The sequence below is a fragment of the Leucoraja erinacea genome, chromosome 13 (assembly GCF_028641065.1).
Source record: "Leucoraja erinacea ecotype New England chromosome 13, Leri_hhj_1, whole genome shotgun sequence".
Lineage (NCBI taxonomy): Eukaryota > Metazoa > Chordata > Chondrichthyes > Rajiformes > Rajidae > Leucoraja > Leucoraja erinaceus.
In genome coordinates, this window is record NC_073389.1 from 31,759,685 (window position 1) to 31,779,858 (window position 20,174).

The 20,174-nt window shown below is 47.3% G+C and overlaps 1 protein-coding gene across 1 annotated transcript in view; it reads left to right on the forward strand.

The window, feature by feature from the left end:
* The window catches only part of enox1 (ecto-NOX disulfide-thiol exchanger 1), a 183,290-nt gene that overhangs the window by 46,467 nt on the left and 116,649 nt on the right, over positions 1 to 20,174 (forward strand). The window contains 3 exon segments of the mRNA XM_055644792.1: positions 2,196 to 2,369; positions 6,317 to 6,523; positions 16,173 to 16,406. Coding sequence (XP_055500767.1) covers positions 2,196 to 2,369; positions 6,317 to 6,523; positions 16,173 to 16,406 — 615 coding nt within the window.

The following is a 20,174-nucleotide window of genomic DNA, read 5'->3' on the forward strand; positions in this document are numbered from 1 at the left end:
GACATCAGCAACATTTTCCTGCACTAACCATTGGCCAGAAATGTATCTTTCTCTGGTTTGACTGATCCTGCACAGTCCCGGTGATAGGGAATTCCAAAGGTTCATCATACACTGCGAGAAGAAATGTCTCCTGTCCTCAATCCTATCTCTTGCTCGAAGGCTTGCCCCATGAATACATCCTCCTACATCTTCCAAATATTTTCCAATTTCCTTTGTATCTCTCATTGCTCCAAACTCCAGAGCAAATGGCTCCAGTCTGCTCAGCATTAACCCGCCATTCCTGGAATCAGTGAGTTGTCCAGTTCCAGATGGGCTGCGACGGCCGACCAAATCTGTCGAAAGCCTCCAAGATGCATCGCGTACTACTTGAGTCCCTGTTCTCCAAACACGGAGGCGTTCCCTGCCATTAATCTGAAAATGGTCCATGTCTGCAATTAAGCTACGCTCACTTGTGGTGACATCTGCCTTTTACGATACGATGTCAGCAGAATACAATGTCAGGAACAGCTTGACTTATTTTGTGGCCACACATGTTGGACTATTGCACCATAAATTATTATGCTGGAAATCGTGTTGGGTTACATTGGTCTTGAGGCTGTTAAAGAAAATCTCTCTAAGATGAAACCAATTGTGGATCAATGCTTTTCAAGTGGATTCTCACACTACATACTTCTGTACTTCCTTACCACATAGAAGGAGGTTATTTGGCCCATCACTTCTATGCTAGCTCACAAATTATTGTTATTCTTGTTATTCTCTCCATAATTCTCTTATTCACCTATACAGGGGGTGAGGTCCAATTTACAGCATCCAATTAATCTACAAACTCGCACATTCAGGGAGAGTGCGCAAACTCCACACAGACACCGCCGAATGTTCAGGATTGTACCTGGGTGAGGCTGATGGGGGGGGGCTAAGATCAGTTGCAATGTACATTGTCCGCTATCTGGTGTGAGGGAGAATTCCTCATCGCTGAATGAACATGGACTTGTCCGAGGCAGTCAGTAGGTTCACACAGAGGCATGTGGACTGATCACCACTCCAGCTCTGTTAACACTCAACGAAAAAGCTTTTCACTGAACCTCGGTACATTTGACAATAATCTATCTATCTATATAATATTAAAACTGTGTGGGTGCTGGCTGGCTGGCTGTGTGTGTTTCTGACTTGTGGCTGCCAGCCTTTGATCTGTTGCTACGCCAACGTCAAACGCAGAAATGCCGACTTTTTTTCCATTTCGGTAGAGATTTCACTTTTCATTCCAAGTATCCACTCATCAAATTTCATCGCCCCCCCCCCACTCATCATTTTTGTCGCCTCCTAACGGCTGCTGGCGCCCGCATCTCACCTCAAAGACGCCATTTAAAAACAGCCGCACTACTGACTACGGAAGCGGCTTTACTTGGAGGACCACATCTCCCGTGGGGCCTACGAGTAGGGAACGGCTGCGTTGGGGGAGCAGACCCAACGGGTCTGCACTTGGTCTAATAATAAACAAAACTGTCTCACCAAACCTCCGATGAATTTCTGAAACGGGCCGTCCTTCAGGCCGAGACCACGTGTTCATGGTGTCACGAAATGTAGCCAGAAGGCAAGGAACAGCTCCTTTAGATAATGAAACGGGGGCTGCAAGCTCACACACTCCATATACATGTGGTACACGGACTCTTCCAGCCCGCAAAAGTGGCAGGCGGCTGGAGAGACTAACCGGTTGCAGGGGTCAGACACTGCTTGGCACACCAGTGGCTGTGCTGGGCAAGTTGTGCGAAAACTCAGAGCCCTGAAGATCTTTGGATAATCGGAGTAAGGGTTGGGGGTGGTCTTTACTTTTGAGATTCATCGCGGAAACAGGCCCTTCGGCACACAAGACCAGCGATCCACATACACGTGCACTATCCTATACACTAGGGACAATATACAATTTTATTGGTCAATTAACCTACAAACCTGTCCATCTTTGGAGTGTGGGAGGAAACCGGAGCACCTGGAGAAAACTCACGCAGTCTCAGGGAGAATGTACAGTATAAACTCCGTACAGACAGCACCCGTAGCCAGGATTGAACCTGGAGCTCTGGCGCGGTAAGGCAGCAACCCACCAATGTGCCACCGTGCTAGAAGGTAGTGTTTTGCAAGAGGCCGGTTGCATGCGACGTATCTGCAGCAGTACAGTGGTAACAGTGTATTTGTGTTCACAGATCCCATCTGCGTGCCTGCGTTCGAACACAGCCTGGGGCTCATGGCGGGGATGGCCCCGGTCAACCCCACGATGACCGGCATAGGTTTACTGCGACCAGCCGGCCCCCAGGGGCTGCCGGTAATGAAGGAAATCATCCACTGTGCCAGCTGCACCCTGTTCCCTGCAAACCCAAGTGAGTGTGAGGGGTGGGATCGCGAATGCGGCAAAGGTTCTGTGGGGGCGAGGTGCGGTCTTGGGGGGAGGGGGACATGTTGCATGTGGCTGTGGGGTGCGTTGACTATTGTCTTTCTCTTGTAGGAATGGCAGGTTGGTGTTGGGAGGGCTGTGAGTCCACACTATGTGTTGTTCTCAGGAAGGATGCACAGCTCTCCTGCTCATTGGGTAAATTCCCCGTGTGCGGCTGGGGCTACGGTTTAGGCTGGGGCTGCAGACAGGAAGGTTTTGGTCGTCATCCATTGACTGGCTGGGCAGCAGATCAGCAGCTGAGCTGACTGACCAGTGGCAGCGTCACCCCATCTCTCTCCAAAGAGCAGCCATTCCTAACCGCAATGGGGGCCAGAGGGGATTATTCACATAACAGCAATAGGAACAGGAGAGGGGTATTCATAGAGCAGTGGGGATGGGAGAGGGGAATTCATCGCACAATGGGGACAGCTGGGGACATCCCTAACAGCTTGAGTTAGGAGCTTGAGTGTGGAGTTTAAGTGTGGAACAATCAGATGGAAATAGCAAGATTTTATTCTCTAAGAAGAAGGATCTGAAGGTCAGTAAACACTGACTGGTAAAGTTAGCATAACCTATGCAAAGAGCACATTAGTCAGTGTCTTCCCACATCATGTAGAGCTGGCAATGTGGAGCACACAACCAGGAGTCCGAACTTGTGATCGCTGGATTGCGGTAATATTTAAATATATGGTCAATTGGCACAGACATGGGGTAGCAATGTTACAAAATTTTGAGATTTAAAAAATCAAGTCTGCAATTTATCCCATCAGATAAAGCATAACAATAAGTTTAATTTGACACCTAATTCACTTTCATATCTCAAGTAATAAAAAGGTTATGGCCATTTTCATACTCGGAAATTAGAATCTTGTTCCCTATTGATTTTCTATGGCCATAACAAAAAAGCTGTGATCATGGACAGTCAAAAGCCCATAATCTTCTTAAAAATTAAGAGAACTGAATGAAATTTTCAGTTATCATAGATTGAAGCATTCTGAAACAAATATAAAATAATCTTACTTGGACGACCTGAAATTAAAGCATATAATTAGTTAGTTACCCAATTGTAGCTAATTTCAAACTTCAATTACTAGATCTAAACATCTATCCATTTCTTAATAAATGATTAACATTTTTAAATAGCCTAAGTGTCCAAATAATATTCACAAATAATTCACAATGAAACGTGATTTTTAAATCTCATTTACATCAATTTATAGGCCAAATGGAAGGAATTTAGTGTTCAATTGCTGTAAATTAAAGTCAATTTAAATCGGCTTTCTAGTGGGTTCCTGTGAACGCGCTGGTTTAGAACGTTCACATTGCGCTGGATTTGTGCCCTCAAATGCCCAGAAAAACACTGCGGGATATAAAGAGCCCAAAATGAGCTACTCACTATAGAAAACTTTATATACAGGGTTCTTAAGAAGCCCCTTTTAATGTAAAAATAAGGTACATACCTTTAATTGTTTGCTTTATAAAACCCTGGGGCTGTGAGAGGTCGCGGGTTTAGAGAGTGATTTTTAAACTACTATAACTATTATACAAGGCCATAAAAACTAATAATACCTTTTGCGATGGGGTCTTTCAGCGATTTTCCGTTAATGATTTACTAGGCTGAACATTTTCGATTGCAACAGCCTAGTAAAAATCGCGTTTTAAACCCGCCCCTTCTAAACAGCGCCAAAATCGCGCACACGGGGTGGGGGCAGATTCTCATCAACGATTCAGGTAGGTTCTGTAACATACCTACATGGGGTTCTCCCATGGGCAGCCCAGTGTCATACGAAAAAAAAGCAACAAGACACACAACTACATAAAAGTTAATATAAACATCCACCACAGCAGATTCCACGCATTCCTCACTATGATGGAAGGCAAAAAAAGTCCAAGCTTCTTCCTCTTTATTTCTCCTGCGGTCGGGGCACTCGAACCATCATTTGGGGCAATCAAAGCTCCTGGAGCCGGCAGTCGAAGCTCCTGCGTTGGGGCGGTCGAAACTCCCGCGGCTTGGAGTTCCCGATGTCGGTCTCTGACCAGAGACCACGGGCTCCGTGATGTTAAAGTCTGCAAGCACCCATGGATGGAGCTCTGAGGCCGATCCCTGACAAAGGGATTGTGAGCCTCGCAATGTTAAAGTCCCGTAGGCACCTGCGGTGGAGCTCTCAAAAGTTGGTCTCCAGCAAAGGCCGCCAACTCCTCGATGTTAGGCCGCAGTGCGGACGGAGATACAATACGGAAAATAATTGCATCTCCGTCGATTAGAAAAAGTTTCCCCCAACCCCACCCCCCACATTATACAAGCTAAAGAACACTAAAAACATACATTTAACACATACTATTAAAACACAAAGGAGGAAAGGACAGACAGACTATTGGCGAGGCAGCCATCGCTGGCGCCACCCGGTGGATTACCCGGTGAACTAAGAATGGAAATTCAGAATCATATGGTGTTTGCTTCATGGCTAATTATGGCAGCTGCTCGTTCACAATATGTTAAGATGTCCTTTGTACCAGTAGTGGTTCTTAACAGGCAGGCTTTAACTATAATAAAAACGGGCAAATGCTGGAAATACTCTGCAGGTCACACTGCATCGGAGGGAAGAGAAATAGAATTCATAGCAAGGATTCAAATAGCGATAGGTCTAGATAGAGTGGATGTGGAGAGGATGATTCCACTAGTGGGAGAGTATGGGACCAGAGGCCACAGTCTCAGAATAAAAGGACATACCTTTAGGAAGGAGATGAGGAATTTCTTTAGTCAGAGGGTGGCGAATCTGTGGAATTAATTGCCACAGAAGGCTTTGGGGACCAAGTCAATGGATATTTTTAAGGCAGATATTGATAGCTTCTTGATTAGTACGGTTGTCAGGGGCTATGGGGAGATGCCAAGAGAATGGGGATTAGGAGAGAGATAGATCAGCATTGATAGAAGCGTGGAGTAGACGTGATGGGTGAATGGCCTAATTCTGGTCCTATCACTTATGAACATGAGAATTGACATGTCAGATCAAAGACCCTTCATCAGCACTAATGGATGTCAGTTGTTAGCCTATCTCCTGAGATAGAGAGAAATCCAGAAAAGCAAGAGTCAGAGATTGACCATGTGAAGATGAAGGCATAGTGGACAATGCAGAATTCCATGTACCAGAAAGGTTTTGAGGTAAACCCAGGTTGGATTGAAACAAAGGCCATTCCACATAAATCTCAAAAATAGCTTGGGCAAATAAATTCCAAAACAACCTCAGGCACAGCTTGGGCAAATAGATATGGAAGAAGTGAGTGCAGGTGAAGGAGTATTTGTTCAAAGTGAGAACAAGTTTAGCGAGGTGAATAGTGCGTGAGTGAAGGCTGGTTGGGCCTGTGCTCAAGGAGGGAGTGTACGGTTCCCAGCCCATTCTAATGAGGGACGGAGGTGCAAAGGGATTGCACACCCATGGCAAAGAGCAGCCTGATTTTCAAGTTTTGAGTGTTGAGGAGGGCCCTAGATCAGTATGGTTGAAGATTACACACTGGCAGTGTACACTCTTGATGGATAATAGAGAGAGAAATGGAAAGTATTCTGCTCAACCTGAAGTTTTATTTTGCCTGTCGGAGCCTGAGATCCACCACATATGGGAAAGTAACAGGGACAGACAGACAGAGGTTCAGCCTCATTATACGACCCAGCTTCACTTTGCAGGGATTGTGTGATACAGTGTGGAACGCTGCCTGCAGGAAGCAGGTCAAGGTCATAAGGAATAGGAGTAGAATTAGGCCACCTGGTCCATCAAGTCTACTCCGCCATTCAATCACGGCTGATCTATCGCTCCCTCCTAACCCCATTCTCCTGCCTTCTCCCCATAACCTCTGACACCTCGACTCGTGTGACGTTGTGGGTGTTGTGTTCCGCAGACTTGCCCCCTCCGGCTACCCGCGACCGCCCGCCAGGCTGCAAGACGGTGTTTGTGGGAGGCCTGCCAGAGAACGCCGCCGAGGAAATCATCCGCGAGGTTTTCGAGCAATGTGGCGCCATCACAGCACTCCGCAAGAGCAAGAAGAACTTCTGCCACATCCGTTTTGCTGAGGAGTTTATGGTGGACAAAGCCATCTACTTGTCAGGTGCCTGTCTCTTCCTTCACTGAGCGCGCTGTAGGCCTGCCCCATTGACACAGCCTGAGGAACACTCTCTGCAATGGTTTAATGTTGCCACTGGGTAGATAGCTCAGCACAATCAGCTCATCGATGGCAGGAAAATTGTTCCCCATGTTGGGGGAGTCCAGAACGATGGGGTCACAGTTTAAAAATAAGGGGGAGGCCATCTAGGACTGAGATGAGGAAAAATCTTTTCATCCAGAGAGTTGTGAATCTGTGGAATTCTCTGCCACTGAAAGCAGTGGAGGCCGATTCACTCGATGTTTTCAAGAGAGTTCTTAGGGCTAAAATAATCAAGGGATATGGGGAAAATACAGGAACGGGATACTGATTTTAGATGATCAGCCATGATCATATTGAATGGCGGTGCTGTCTTCAAGGACCAAATGGTCTACTCCTGCACCTATTTTTCTATGTTTCTGTTTCTCCAGTGATGCTGCCTGACCCGCTGAGTTACTGGGGCTGGGCATGTGGTAGGGCACTGGTTTAATTGCCAGGCCTGGACTAACGGTCTGGAGACCCCAGTTCAAATCCCATCACGGCAGTACTGGATTTTAAATTCCGTTGATAGACACAAAAAGCTGGAGTAACTCAGTGGGACAGGCAGTATCTCTGGAGAGAAGGAATAGGTGACATTTTAGGTTGAAACCCTTCTTCAGACTAGTCAGGAGAAAGGGAAATGAGAGATGTAGATGATGATGTAGACAGATGAAGAACAACGAATGAAAGATATGCAAAACAGTAATAATGATAATTGAAACCGGCCATGTTAGCTGTTTGTTGGGTGAAAATGAGAATACAATACAATACAATACAATACAATACAAATTTATTGTCATTTGAGCCTCAGTGAGACTCAAACGAAATGTTGTTTCCACAGCCATACAAACAAAGACAATGTCCTACAGACATACACACAATTAAATTCACACAAACATCCATCACAGTGAACCTAGTGTGATGGAAGGCAAAGTCTTTTCTCTCCCCTGCTCTCAATTTCTCTCCCGATGTCCAAGCCCCAGGCGGGTGATGATAAGTCCCACGGCCATTTTAGGCCGCGCGGGGCGATTTACGGCCCCGCTCCCGGTCTGAAAGTACAAGGTTGGAACCCCCACGGGCATTGGTGAGTCCCACGGCCATGAAGCCGCGCCAGGTGATGTACGGTCCCGGTCCGGGTTGTTCCAACCCCGCGACACGGGCTGGAGAAGTCGCGTTGTGGGAGCTCCGGGAAGCGGTCTCTCTCCCCGGACCCGCAAGCTCCCGATGTCCCAGTTCACCGGACCTGCGGCTGCGTTGCTGGAGCCTCCGAGCCCCAGGAGTCGCGTTGCAGCAGCGAGTCACCACCGCTCCCCACGCTCCGAGGCCGGCCAGCCCCACGATGGTGAGTAGTCCGCAGCTCCGCAGTCCGCAGTCTCCCGAGCCCCCGGGTCATTCAGGTTGGAGGCCGCTCCACGGTGCTAGGCCCCAACGACTACGGAGACCCGACAGGGAAAAGGGAGAAGCTGCTGCGTCTTGGGTGGGGGATCGATAGAGAGAGAGAGAGAGAGAGAGAGAGAGGGAATGCCAGGATTACTTAAAGTTAGAGAAATCAATTTAATTCCACTGGGCTGTAAGCTGCCCAAGTCAAATATGAGATGCTGTTCCTCCAATTTGCCATTAGCCTCACTCTGACAATGAGCCCTGGGACAGATAGGTCAGTGTGGGAATGGGAAGGAGAATTAAAGTGTCCAGCAACCGGGAGATCAGGTAGGTCCAGGCAGACTGAGCGAAGGTGTTCCTCGAAACGATTGCCCAATCTACATTTGGTCTCGTTGATGTATAAGAGCCCACTTCTTGAACAATGGATACAGTAGATGAGGTTGGAGGAGGTGCAAGTGAACCTCTGCTTACCCTGAGAGGATGTTGGGGTCCCTGGACAGAGTCGAGGGAGGAGGCTCCGTTATTGATTTTGTCAAAACACCTCAGAAATGAAAGCATTCAAATCCATCTGCTTCAGGGGAGGATATCTGCTGAACATTCCTGGCCTGGCCTCTGGGTAACAACAAACCAAACAACATGCTTCACCCTCCCTTGCCTCTGAAACAGCCCAACATGACACTCAGTTGTAGGTAACTCACCACCAGCTCCCCAACACCGTGTGGAGCTGGGCAATTAATGCTGGTCCTACCTTCACTGCCCACATCCCCCAAAACATTACAATAAATTGCCTGTGTGTCTCCAGCAGCAGTGACTGAAAAAAGTGCTTCAAAAGGTGCAAACCCGCTTTGGGACACTATATACGTTACCTATTTAAAAACAAATGGCAAGTGGAACTATAGAATAGGAAGGAACTGCAGATGCTGGTTTAAACTGAAGATAGACACAAAAAACTGGAGTAGCTCATCGGGTCAGGCAGCATCTCTGGAGAAAAGGAATAGGTGACGTCATCTAATCCTTTTCTTCAGAGATGCTGCCTGACCCGATGAGTTACTCCAGCTTTTTGTGTCTATCTACAGAATAGGTTCCTCTGCCATTTAAAGCAAAAAAATTATGCCCCTAAACCAGTAACTCATGTTCTCCTTTCATATACTGATAGAGAACTGCTTGATTTTACTTCGGAGTCACGTGAGTGATTCCGTGAAGACCCCAGCTCCAGTGCGCATGCGACATAATCGCACAGCGTGCAGAACGCGGCAGCCAGCGGGAGTCGGGCGCTCCCGCATCCAAGGACGAGAGGTAAGTACTTACCTTAATCGGGCCTTGTGGTTTTTGCTCCAGGGGGAGCAAAGTGAGGCATGGTGAGCGGGCCCCGTTTCGACTCCAGCGTGGGGCCGACAGTGACGGGGAAAAGGTGCCACCCGGACCGCTAACGCTGCGGACCGCTGCTAGGAGCTGCGCTAATGCCGGTCCACTGAACAGCTGTTCCGTACAGCCGCGGACCGGCGGGAAATTTTAAAAAACCCGACCGGCAGCCCTGCAGACTCCTGACCAGGAGAATCACCGCCCGGGAACCGCCACAACGCCGCCTGGAAAACGGCAGGCAGCCTCTACATGCAGGTAAGGGGAAATCTTACCAATTTACAGGTTCTACAGGAGCCATCTTCCTCCAAGCTGGAACAGGTTGGAGACAGCAAAAATGAGTATGTCTGTCTCCCCAAGCCAGAGGAGGTCATGAAGTTCACCTCCAGGAGAAGGACTGCCTGCCCAACTCCACACGAGGGTCCTTATCTGGGAGGCAGCCACCGGTAGCGGTGGAGCTATTTCAATGCTCCCGCTCACTCGACACCGAGCCGCTCCCTGTGCCGCCGGTGTAAAGGGGCACTGGCTGAATGCCAAGGGAGCTGACTCCTACCCCAGTGCTATTGCACTAGCCATCTCCCTTGTCGAGGGATTGATGCAACAGCGGAGTGGAGTGCTTTGCCTCCTCCCATTTAGCGCATCCTTTATGCTCCTTTTTTAAGGGCTAAGGAGGCCAGGGCTGGGCTGGCTTAAGTGCTGGGCAGGCGGACGAGAACAGCAGTATGCCAGGGGAGCAGGATCAGGAAGAGCCACTGGTTGTCGTGGGCCACTACATGGCTCCTCCACGCGACCATCTTCCCAACAAAAGCCCTGCAGGAACAGGCCTTTCCAGAGGCAAATCCGCAGGCAGCTGGGTCTCGTAGACTCACAGACAAGCAGCGAATTCTACAGAAGGTCAAGATGTTACCACCTTTGCTCGCCTTTGGTGCTGACGCCTAAGATGTTCCCATATTTGGGATACTCGACTGAACGATGGTGCATATAGACCTGCCCGCAACCCCGAATATATGGGGCTATGCAAACCGCTGCTGCGGGGAAGAGGGAGCAGGCTATGGGACGAGCAGGACATCACATCCAACACCCAGCTGGCAGCACCCCTCGGCATCCACCAGCAATATCAAACAAGGACTGGTGAAAGCCTGGTGACCGCTGCAGATCCCCATAGTTCTTTTTAGACGGGGCCCAGAGCGGAGCCGTGGGAAGATGCGCCGCCCCACCGACAGCACCAGCATACCAGCAAACTACGCCTTCATGAAAAACAACAAGCATGGAGGTAGGTAGTCTGGTTCCTCCCAGTTTACACTAAAACAAGGGTGTTCTACTAAACTGCATGGGGAGTGGGCTAAGCATGGGATGCTGTCACAAATAACCAAAATATACTCAACAGCATTAGAGGATAAAAACGAATTCAAATTGGGCATTTTACTGCCAGTTCAGCAATGCGCCCAAAGGGCTGTTTCTCCCTCTAAGAAAAGAGAAGTGAGAAGGCAAGCTGAACTAAACAGGCACATTACTAAACGGATTGGAATTTGTATCGAATATATTCACCAAAACTATAAAAGATGATGAATGTAGCATCATCATTGATCTAATATCACTAAATAAATCTGTTGAGTATATCCACTTTAAGATGGAGGTGGAGTTTTGTCACTGCCAGACATCTGATCTCCCTAGGATACCTATGGGGAGCATTGATATGGGAGATGCTAACTATCTTATACCATACACTAGGATCATTATAGATACCTAAATATATTTACCTGGATCATGGATATCCCGGTTAGGGCAACCATGGGAGCATATAGCATTTCATATGGTCTAAACCTCCGCCCTAAACTATTAAAAATGGCCATGAAAATATTAAGAAAACAAGCATAATCATGGCACATATTGGATGATATCCTCATATTAGGGGAAACAAAGGAATTAGCTGTGGAGCAGTTCTAGCTACGAAACAGCTCCCTAAAGCTGAGGTTCATCCCACGCCCAGATAAACCAGAATTGAAGCGTTACTACCAAGGATTATCTGGGCTTCAATAACAATTCCGTCCATATGACTGTTACTTTGCCAAGACACTTGGGTCACTATAATCAAATCATGAATGTACCCACTGAAGCTATATCACAATTAAGGTGGTGGGCAGACATATATTTGGCATAGTTTTCAGCCCTATTATCATCACCAATCCCAACTTGGTTATTTTTAAAAACCAATGCCAGTACTTTAGGCTGGGGAGCAACTAAACTCCATATCCAGCACAGGTAACAGATGGACCAAGTCACAAACATCGTTACTACACATACCGGGCATCAACTTCTTGGGATTGGTGATCGCCTATTGGGCTAAAAAGCATATGCATTTCAAATGCAGCACGTACATATGTGGTTACGGATTGATAATACTATGGTGGTGGCTTATATCAACCATATGGGGAGCATAATAATCATTATTGTGCAACAAATTGGTCAAACAAATCTGTCAATGGTGTGTCAAAAGACATTTTAACTATCAGCTGCCTATGTCCTAGGAAGCTAGAACACAGTAGGAGACACCATGTCACGGGGTACAATTTATGATTACATTGAATAGATGTCATAACCCAAAATATCTGCTAAATTTATTAAGCAGTTTGAAAGCCAGATATCAATTTGGTTGCACAAGACGGAATCACCAGTAACCCATGTATGTGACTTAGGAACCAGATTAGAGGCAGCAGCGATAGATGCCTATACGCTGGAAGGGGGAATTTCTGCTTTGCCTTCCTCCCTTCTGCCTCATCCGTCGGGCACTTCGCAATACAGATGGGATCTGTCTCCGAGATATTGAACGTGCCCGACCGGCCTACAGCCATGGTTCCCAGTTCATCACGACACGGTGGGCGAGTCACCTATGGATTTCCCTAGTGGACCATGGTTGCTGACTCAACCCAGTATCAGGCATAAGCCACCCATGCCAGGGAAACATCAAACTCCTGGGTGCAGGTTTTGAATAGACCTTACCAGGGACTGGGATTATCCAAAGGAACCATTACCACCATGTCGGCATCCCTGCGAACAGTCACTAAAAGCTAACATGGGTAAAATACTGCCACGACGCAGGGACAACGAACTATTCAACCACTGACGTATTGGAGTTCCTGGAACATCTACACCATGACTAAAAGGTGAGTTACAGTGCCGTAAATACAGCATGGAGCGCCTTATCTGCTTATCTAAAACCGCATGTCAGCAGAGCATGGGATCCCATCCACTGAAGGTAAACTTATGAAGGGCAACTATAATATAAGCCCCAAACACCCAGGTATATACCCATGTATGGGATATTGGTGTGATATTGACATACCTCAGAGAATGGCACCAGCCAGATCCCTCAGCTTGCTTAATCTATGTTTTAAAAAAAGGCTCATGCTTATGGCTCTCGTACACGCTCAAAGAGTCCGGTCACTCCATAAACTAGACTGGATACATGGTGATTACCCCAGACGCATCAAGTTCATATTTAGGTCTGGTAAAATCTAACTCGCAGGTATATGGATTCGGCACGAACTAGCAGGGTCGAGATCGCCTGTGTTTTCCGTGCTGTAGTCGTTATATGGCTATATGGACCAGGAACGCCCGATTCACTGGTGGGATTCCGGGCCTACCCACCAGAGTCCAGGTTGAGTGTGGTGACCCATCTACTACTATATATAGACACAACCCACTATCTTAGAGGGAGAGGAAAGCCTATGGGTCAACCACAGTAACCCAAAACGGGGTACGAGCCAAACCACAACAAGGTGGCTCAAACAGATACTGAACACTGCCGGAATAGATAATAATACATTTAATCCCATTCCACTAGGGCAGCATTGATATCAGCGGCTGAACGAATGGACATCCCGGTTGACCTCATTTTCAATACAGCAGAATGGTCAAGGGAACCGCTTTCAGGACATTTTTTTATTATAAACCGTTGATAAACCTGATTTAATTGCAGGAGAATATTACAAACTGCAATATTAATTTAAGCTCAGAGGAGCTCTGTTATGTTGTTATTGTTAACAAATACCTTTCTGTTTCTTTTGAAAGCAGATCCACTGGTTGATTACGATAACACTTCCTCCCTCATAAACTTCGGCAGTGAGTGAAATAAAAACTGTTACACGGTTTGAAATCACAGACCTTTGAAGTCTTCACGGAATCACTCACGTGACTCCGAAGTAAAATAGTAAGATTAAACGAGTACTTACCAGTACGAAGTTTGATCTGTATTTTATGAGGAGTTACGGTGAGGGATTAAGTGCCCGCCGCTCCCACCCTCATTATACAGATCAAGCTAATAAACTGATGTCTCGTGATCTTTACTATCTTACTTCAAATATTGTGTCTATTCTGTGATTTCACACCGCTGCTTCGAAGTATGCCGCATGCGCACTGGAGCTGGGGTCTTCACTTAATCCCTCACCGTAACTCCTCATAAAATACAGATCAAACTTCGTACTGGTAAGTACTCGTTTAATCTTACTATCAAACCTTCACATATATCACCCTTAGCCACTGATCCCTTTCGCTGATCACACTGACTCCAGCTCGCATCAACATTACTTCTGAACCAGCTGCTTCATGCCTTTTGTGGTCCTTGGCATTTAAACATATTTCTCACACAACTGCGCTGGGCTTGGATTTTAATTCTGCTGTGGAATTAAATTTATTTAATGTAACTGGCTGGCGCTGGAGCTCTTTTGAAGACTTGAAGCTCCCCTTCGCATCTGGGAAAAACAAGATTGTGATCTTTAAATTCTCCAGTCTTGGTACATTGACACAATTCATGATTGATGTACTCTCACCTATAATTTAATTCTCAAGCGAAAAGGCTTCAAATGCATAAAATGTCAGTTGGCATGGATACTACTTTTTTAAGCATATTTTTAAGAACATGCAAATTTAGCCACATAAAAATGTTGAACGATTTCACAGGCTTTTAAGAATTCTGTAAGATCCAGCAACTATTTTCTACATTATTTTGTTCTTTTGTTTATCTGTTTCGTGGGACATTGATGTCACTGGTAATGACTAATATTCGATATCCAACTCAATATATCCCAAAATGCAGCACAATTCAAAGCCAATCACCTTGATGGATCTCGAGTCACATTGAGGTTGGACTGAGTAAGGTTTGGAGAGTTCCTTCTTGAGGACTATTAGCGAACCAGATGTGATTTTGTGGAAGTCTGATCATCTCCTGGTTACTGAGACTAGCGTTTTACTGTAAAAAGGCAGATTTATTTAATTAATAATACAGTGCCATGATGGTGCAGCGGTAGAGCGTTTACAACGTTTGCAGCGCCGGAGACCTGGGTTCGATCCCAAATACGGGTGCTGTCTGTACGGAGTTTGTATGTTTTCACCGGGACCGCCTGGGTTTTCTCTGAGATCTTCGGTTTCCTCCCAAACTCCAAAGCTTTTCATGTACCTCGGTGCACGTGACAATAAACTAAACTAAACTAATCTATTCCTGACCTCTGGTGCTGTCTGTGTGGAGTTTGCACCTTTTCCCTGTGACCACACTTCTTTTCCCCCGGGTGCTCCAATTTCCTCTGGCGTCCTAAAGACATGAATTAATTAACCACTGCGGATTGTCCCTAGTGCGTGGGTGAATGGTGGAACCTGGGAGATAGCTGACGGGAATGTGGAGAGAATAAAATGAGATGAGTGTAAATGGATGGTTGATGGTAGGAACAGACTTGGTGGGCCAAAATGCCTGTTCCATGCTGCACGATGCTACAATTCTTTCAATGGTGATTATGAGACAAAAGCTGAAAGTTACTATTTTTACAAAAGTGTAAAACCAGAAAACTCAGGCTTAAAGGTGAGAAGATGGAGGTTTGGAGTGGATCTGAGGAAGAACTTTTTCACCAAGAGTGGTTGGGTTCTGGAACGGATGACCTGAGAGATGGTGGTAACTCCAATATCATTAAAAATATCTGAATGAGCACTTGAATTGCCAATGTAGAGGTGACCATGGTGCTGGTAAATGGGATTGAATATATAAACTCCAGTTCCCTGTGGATAGAAACTGTGCACTGGCTCACTGCCTGCCCTTCTGACTAGCTCCCCCTCAGGGGTGCACAGGACTCTCCCCCTTCCCACTCCATCCCCAGATACTTTTACTTGTTGTTCATCACACGTTCTTGTGAGAGATCTTGACCTCTAATCTATAGCATTGCAATGTGTAAGGAGGTGACAGATGAGACCAATCTGGGCTGAAATGCTCCTACTACATCAGTGACAGATGTAGGGATGCTGTAACATCAGTGGTTCTTGATTTGCAAGATTCGTTTTCCCTCTTTGCTACCTCCATTCTAGCTTCCCCATTTCAATGAGCACCACTGTATATGCAGGTCGCTCAGTGGTGTGTGTCAATGTTGAAACTCTTAAGATATGTTCTAAGAGTCTTTTCTTTGCCACCACCTGAGGTTTTGCATGAAGTAGCTGTGCTGATTAAGTATTCCTTCATCTGCACTTGCCCCAGATACATAGACCACATCTGGGCAGCAAACCCCCAAAGAGGAAGAAGCTCCAGCTGATGTGGAAACAAAATGACAATGACAGCTGAGCGATAGATAGGATTACACAGTGAGGAAACGGGCCCTTCGGCCCAACTCATCCATGCTGACCAAGATGCCTATCTTAGATAATCCCATTTGTCTGTATTTGGCCCATATCCCTCTGAATCTTTCCTATTCATGTAATTGTGCCCGTCTCCACCATCTCCTCTGGCAACTCGTTCCATTTACCCTCCACCCTCTCCCGGCACTGGGTTATTTGCCTGCTAAAGGCCTCTGTTTGTGTTCAGGCTACCGCATGAGGCTGGGCTCGAGTACGGACAAGAAGGACACAGGCCGCCTGCACGTGGACTTTGCTCAGGCCCGGGATGACTTCTACGAGTGGGAGTGCAAGCAGCGGATGTTTGCGCGCGAGGAGCGGCACAGGCGGATGGTAGAGGACGAGCAGCTGCGGCCGCCATCGCCTGCCCCCATCGTGCACTACTCGGACCACGAGGCCTGCCTCACCGCCGAGAAACTCAAAGGTACGGAGCGCTCTCCCGTTAAACAGCCTCAGCCACTGCACCCACTGCACCCACTCAGCCCGGCTGCTTCATCTGTCCTGCTGGTTCACAGGAGGTAACGGCAGTGGCCAGACCTCGTCATGGCACAGTGGGGAGAAGGGATGGCTGTCCCCAAGACCCCACCCAACCACCCACCCCCCCCCTCAATGGCACAGTGGGGAGAAGCGAGGGCAATGGCCAACCCACTCTCACGGCATAGCAAGGAGAATGGAGAGCCCAGACCTGTCCCAAGGCACAACTGAGATAACGCAAGCGCAGTGCCCACACCTCCCTATGGCACAGCAAGAAGCAGGGTGGGCAGGGACCAGAACTACCTCCCCCTCCCCTCCCCATGGTACAGTGGGGAGAAGGTGTGCCCAACCCCCCTCCCCCGTGGCACAGCTGGGACAATGGAGGGCAGTGCCCAGACCTGTCCCATGGCTCATCTGACAGAACAATCTTGAAAATATTTCCCCTCCTCTGTGCAAATCACTGATGTGAAACAGGCAGTGAGCAGATGATTCACAACGCTGTGCAAATATCTGACTCGACTTGGGCCTGACAGATATCAGATGTTAAAGTGTGGCACTTTACATTTGTCGGATATTCATTTGGCTGAAACACAATCTCTCTCACCCTCCCTCTCTCACGGAGCACACCCCCCGCTCTCTCTCTCTCTCTCTCACACATGCTGCATGCATGCTCGCCCTCCCTCACATGAGTGGGGACACAAGAGACTGCAAATGATAGAATCTCGAGCAAAAAAATACAAAGTGCTGGAGGAACTTAGTGGGTCAGGCAGTGTCGGTGGAAGGCTGGGACATTTTAGTTCGGGACCCTATTTAATTTTGGGGAGACGTCCACCCTCATGGGTCTTTCTCACAAGTTTATTCCAGTTCCATAATTCGTCAGGATTATTCCATGAGCAATGATCATTATAGCTGGCCTCTAGTGTATGCCCGGAGTAATAAACATTCGTACCCATCATACGTGGCTTGTTTCAGGCCCTGGCCTCTCTTTTAGTTTAGTTAATTTAGAGATACAACAAGGAAACAGTCCCTTCGGCCCACCGAGTCCACGCAGACAAGCGATCCCCGTACAGTAACACCATCATACACACACAAGGAACAATTTACATTTATAACAAGCAAATTAACCTACAAGCCTGTACGTCTTTGGAGTGTTGGAAGAAAACAAAGATATCGGAGATAACCCACGCAGGTCACGGGGAGAACATACAAACTCCGTCCAGTTTCTCGATCACCGATTAGCAGAAGACACGCGGCCCTTGTCTTCAGTTTTAAAACTGTTGAGAGAATTTGCTCGCTTTGATTTCTCACTGTTGGCATGGAAACAAACAGAATATTGCAGTGCTGACAAATATGTTGGTGAGGAAAAGGATTAAATAATGGGCATATTCCCACTGGAAAGTGTTTGATGTGACTGAGATATGGAGAATTTAAGGCGTCATACAGTGTAGAGCACGGTAAAATGTTGCTCATTGTTCCACTGTTTATGGGGGGGGAGGGGGGGAGGGGTGATGATGGACTGTCTATGCAGCAGGCCTCAGCAAGGTGGTAGAAGTATCAGGCACCAATTCACTCCAGCAAGTGTAAACATGTTGGGGTGAAAACAATTCAATGTTCCCACTTTCCTTGAAACTGTCCACACCCGAGGCTGATAAATGGTGGAAACATCCAGCAACATAGGAAGCATCAATGAAGTGAGAACTGAGTTAATGTCTCGGATCTGTGACATTTCTTGTTAAAGTTATGTTTCAGATTAAAGATCTTTCGACCTGACGGGCCACGTTGACTTTTTCTCTGCAGATGTTTCCAGACCTGCTGAATATCTGCTTTTAGTTTCAGATTTCTCCCACAAGGTTTAAATTCACTCACTTGATAAGACAACTGTCTCTCTTTAAATATCCCAGAGAATGATTCCTAGGACATGAATAACATTTTTTTTGATTTAGTCATTTTTTGGGGGAAAGCTTTATGGGTGGTACGGTGGCGCAGCGGTAGATTTATGCGCTAGGTCCACATCCTTCCAGAACTTGGCCTATCCATGTACCTGTCTAACGGTTTCTTAAACATCAGGATAGTCGATCGATCTGGTTAGGGTTTGATCCTGACTACGGTTGTAGGCTAATTGGCTTGGTAACATTGTAAATTGTCCTTAGTGTGTGTAGAATAGTGTTAGTGTGCTGGTCGGTGTGGACTCAGTGGGCCGAAGGGCCTGTTTCCGAGGTGCATCTCTAAACTAAAATAAACTAAACAAAACTATAAGTCCATTGGTCTACATAACTGCCCCCAGCAGTGAATCTTACACCCCAACCACTACTTTTCCTTTGGTTCATTTACCAGCCATCTTCATCCTTTACCGCTTTGCCAGTTGCAAGTTTTTCTCTCTCTGCTGACACTCTTCATGATGTTAAATACCTCCCAGATTCCGTCACAACTTTGGCTGTCCAGGGAAAACAATCCCAGGCCTACAGTCCATCCACAGAAATGAAGTAGCTCATCCCCGAATAAGTTTGGTAAATCTTTCACGCTCTGTCCAACACAGAACTGGACATTATGTTCCATCTGTGGCAAAATAGTATTTTATAAACAGTCATTGTGACTTCCCTGCAGAGGGGAAATTACCAAAGGTGATCAATACCCTTAAAGTGTTGAACTCCAGTTACCGCCCGCAGCTCTGTACAAATGTCCCATCAACATTTACTGACCAGGGTCAAAATGGACAGGAGCTGTTGACCACAGTGAATGAATACTGGGATAGGTGAGTGATTGGGCAGTGGGGGATGGGAGAGAGACTGGGCAGTGGGGGATGGGAGAGAGACTGGGCAGTGGGGGATGGGAGAGAGACTGGGAGAGAGACTGGGCAGTAGGGGATGGGAGATTGAATGGGCAGTGGGGGATGGGAGATTGAATGGGCAGTGGGGGATGGGAGAGAGACTGGCCAGTGGGGGATGGGAGAGAGACTGGGCAGTGGGGGATGGGAGAAGGAATGGGTAGTAGGGGTCATGTCATAAGGGATAGGTGTAGAAATAGGCCATTCAGCCCATCAAGTCTAGTCCGTAATTCAGTCATGGCTGATCCATCTCTCCCTCCTAATCCCATTCTCCTACCCTCCCCATAACCTCTGACACATGTACTAATCAAGAATCTACCTCTGCCTTAAAAATATCCACTGACTTGGCAACCACAGCCCTCTGTGGTAAAGAATTCCACAGATTCACCACCCTCTGACTGAAGAAATTTCTCCTCATCTCCTTCCTAAAAGTGGGCGATGGGAGAGTGAATGCGCAGTGGGGGATTGGAGAGTGGGCATGAATGTAAGGAGTGGTCAGCTGTTGGTTGGTGACCAGCAAATCAAAGTTGGGGATGGGGCCGAGGTTGTGTTGGGGGATTGGGTCATGGGTCAGCCGTGAGGGAGGGGAGATAGTGGTGAGGGCAAGCGACAGATGTATGCGGGGGAGGGGGATTCTGGCAGTGAGGAGTGGAATGGAGGTGATGGGGAGAGTGCCTGGTGGGGGGTTATAGCAATGTAGGAGACTTGCCTGACGGAGAATTCCACCAGCAGTCCCCAAGGACAGATGCCTGGGGGTGGCAGGGCCTCTTTAACAGGGGATCAGAGTGCTGCAGAGGCCTCTCGCAAACCCTTCTGACTTCACACACCCACACATTAATGTGGCAAAAACAAATCACAGGTGCCGCCTCACACTTAACCCCTTGATTTGTATTG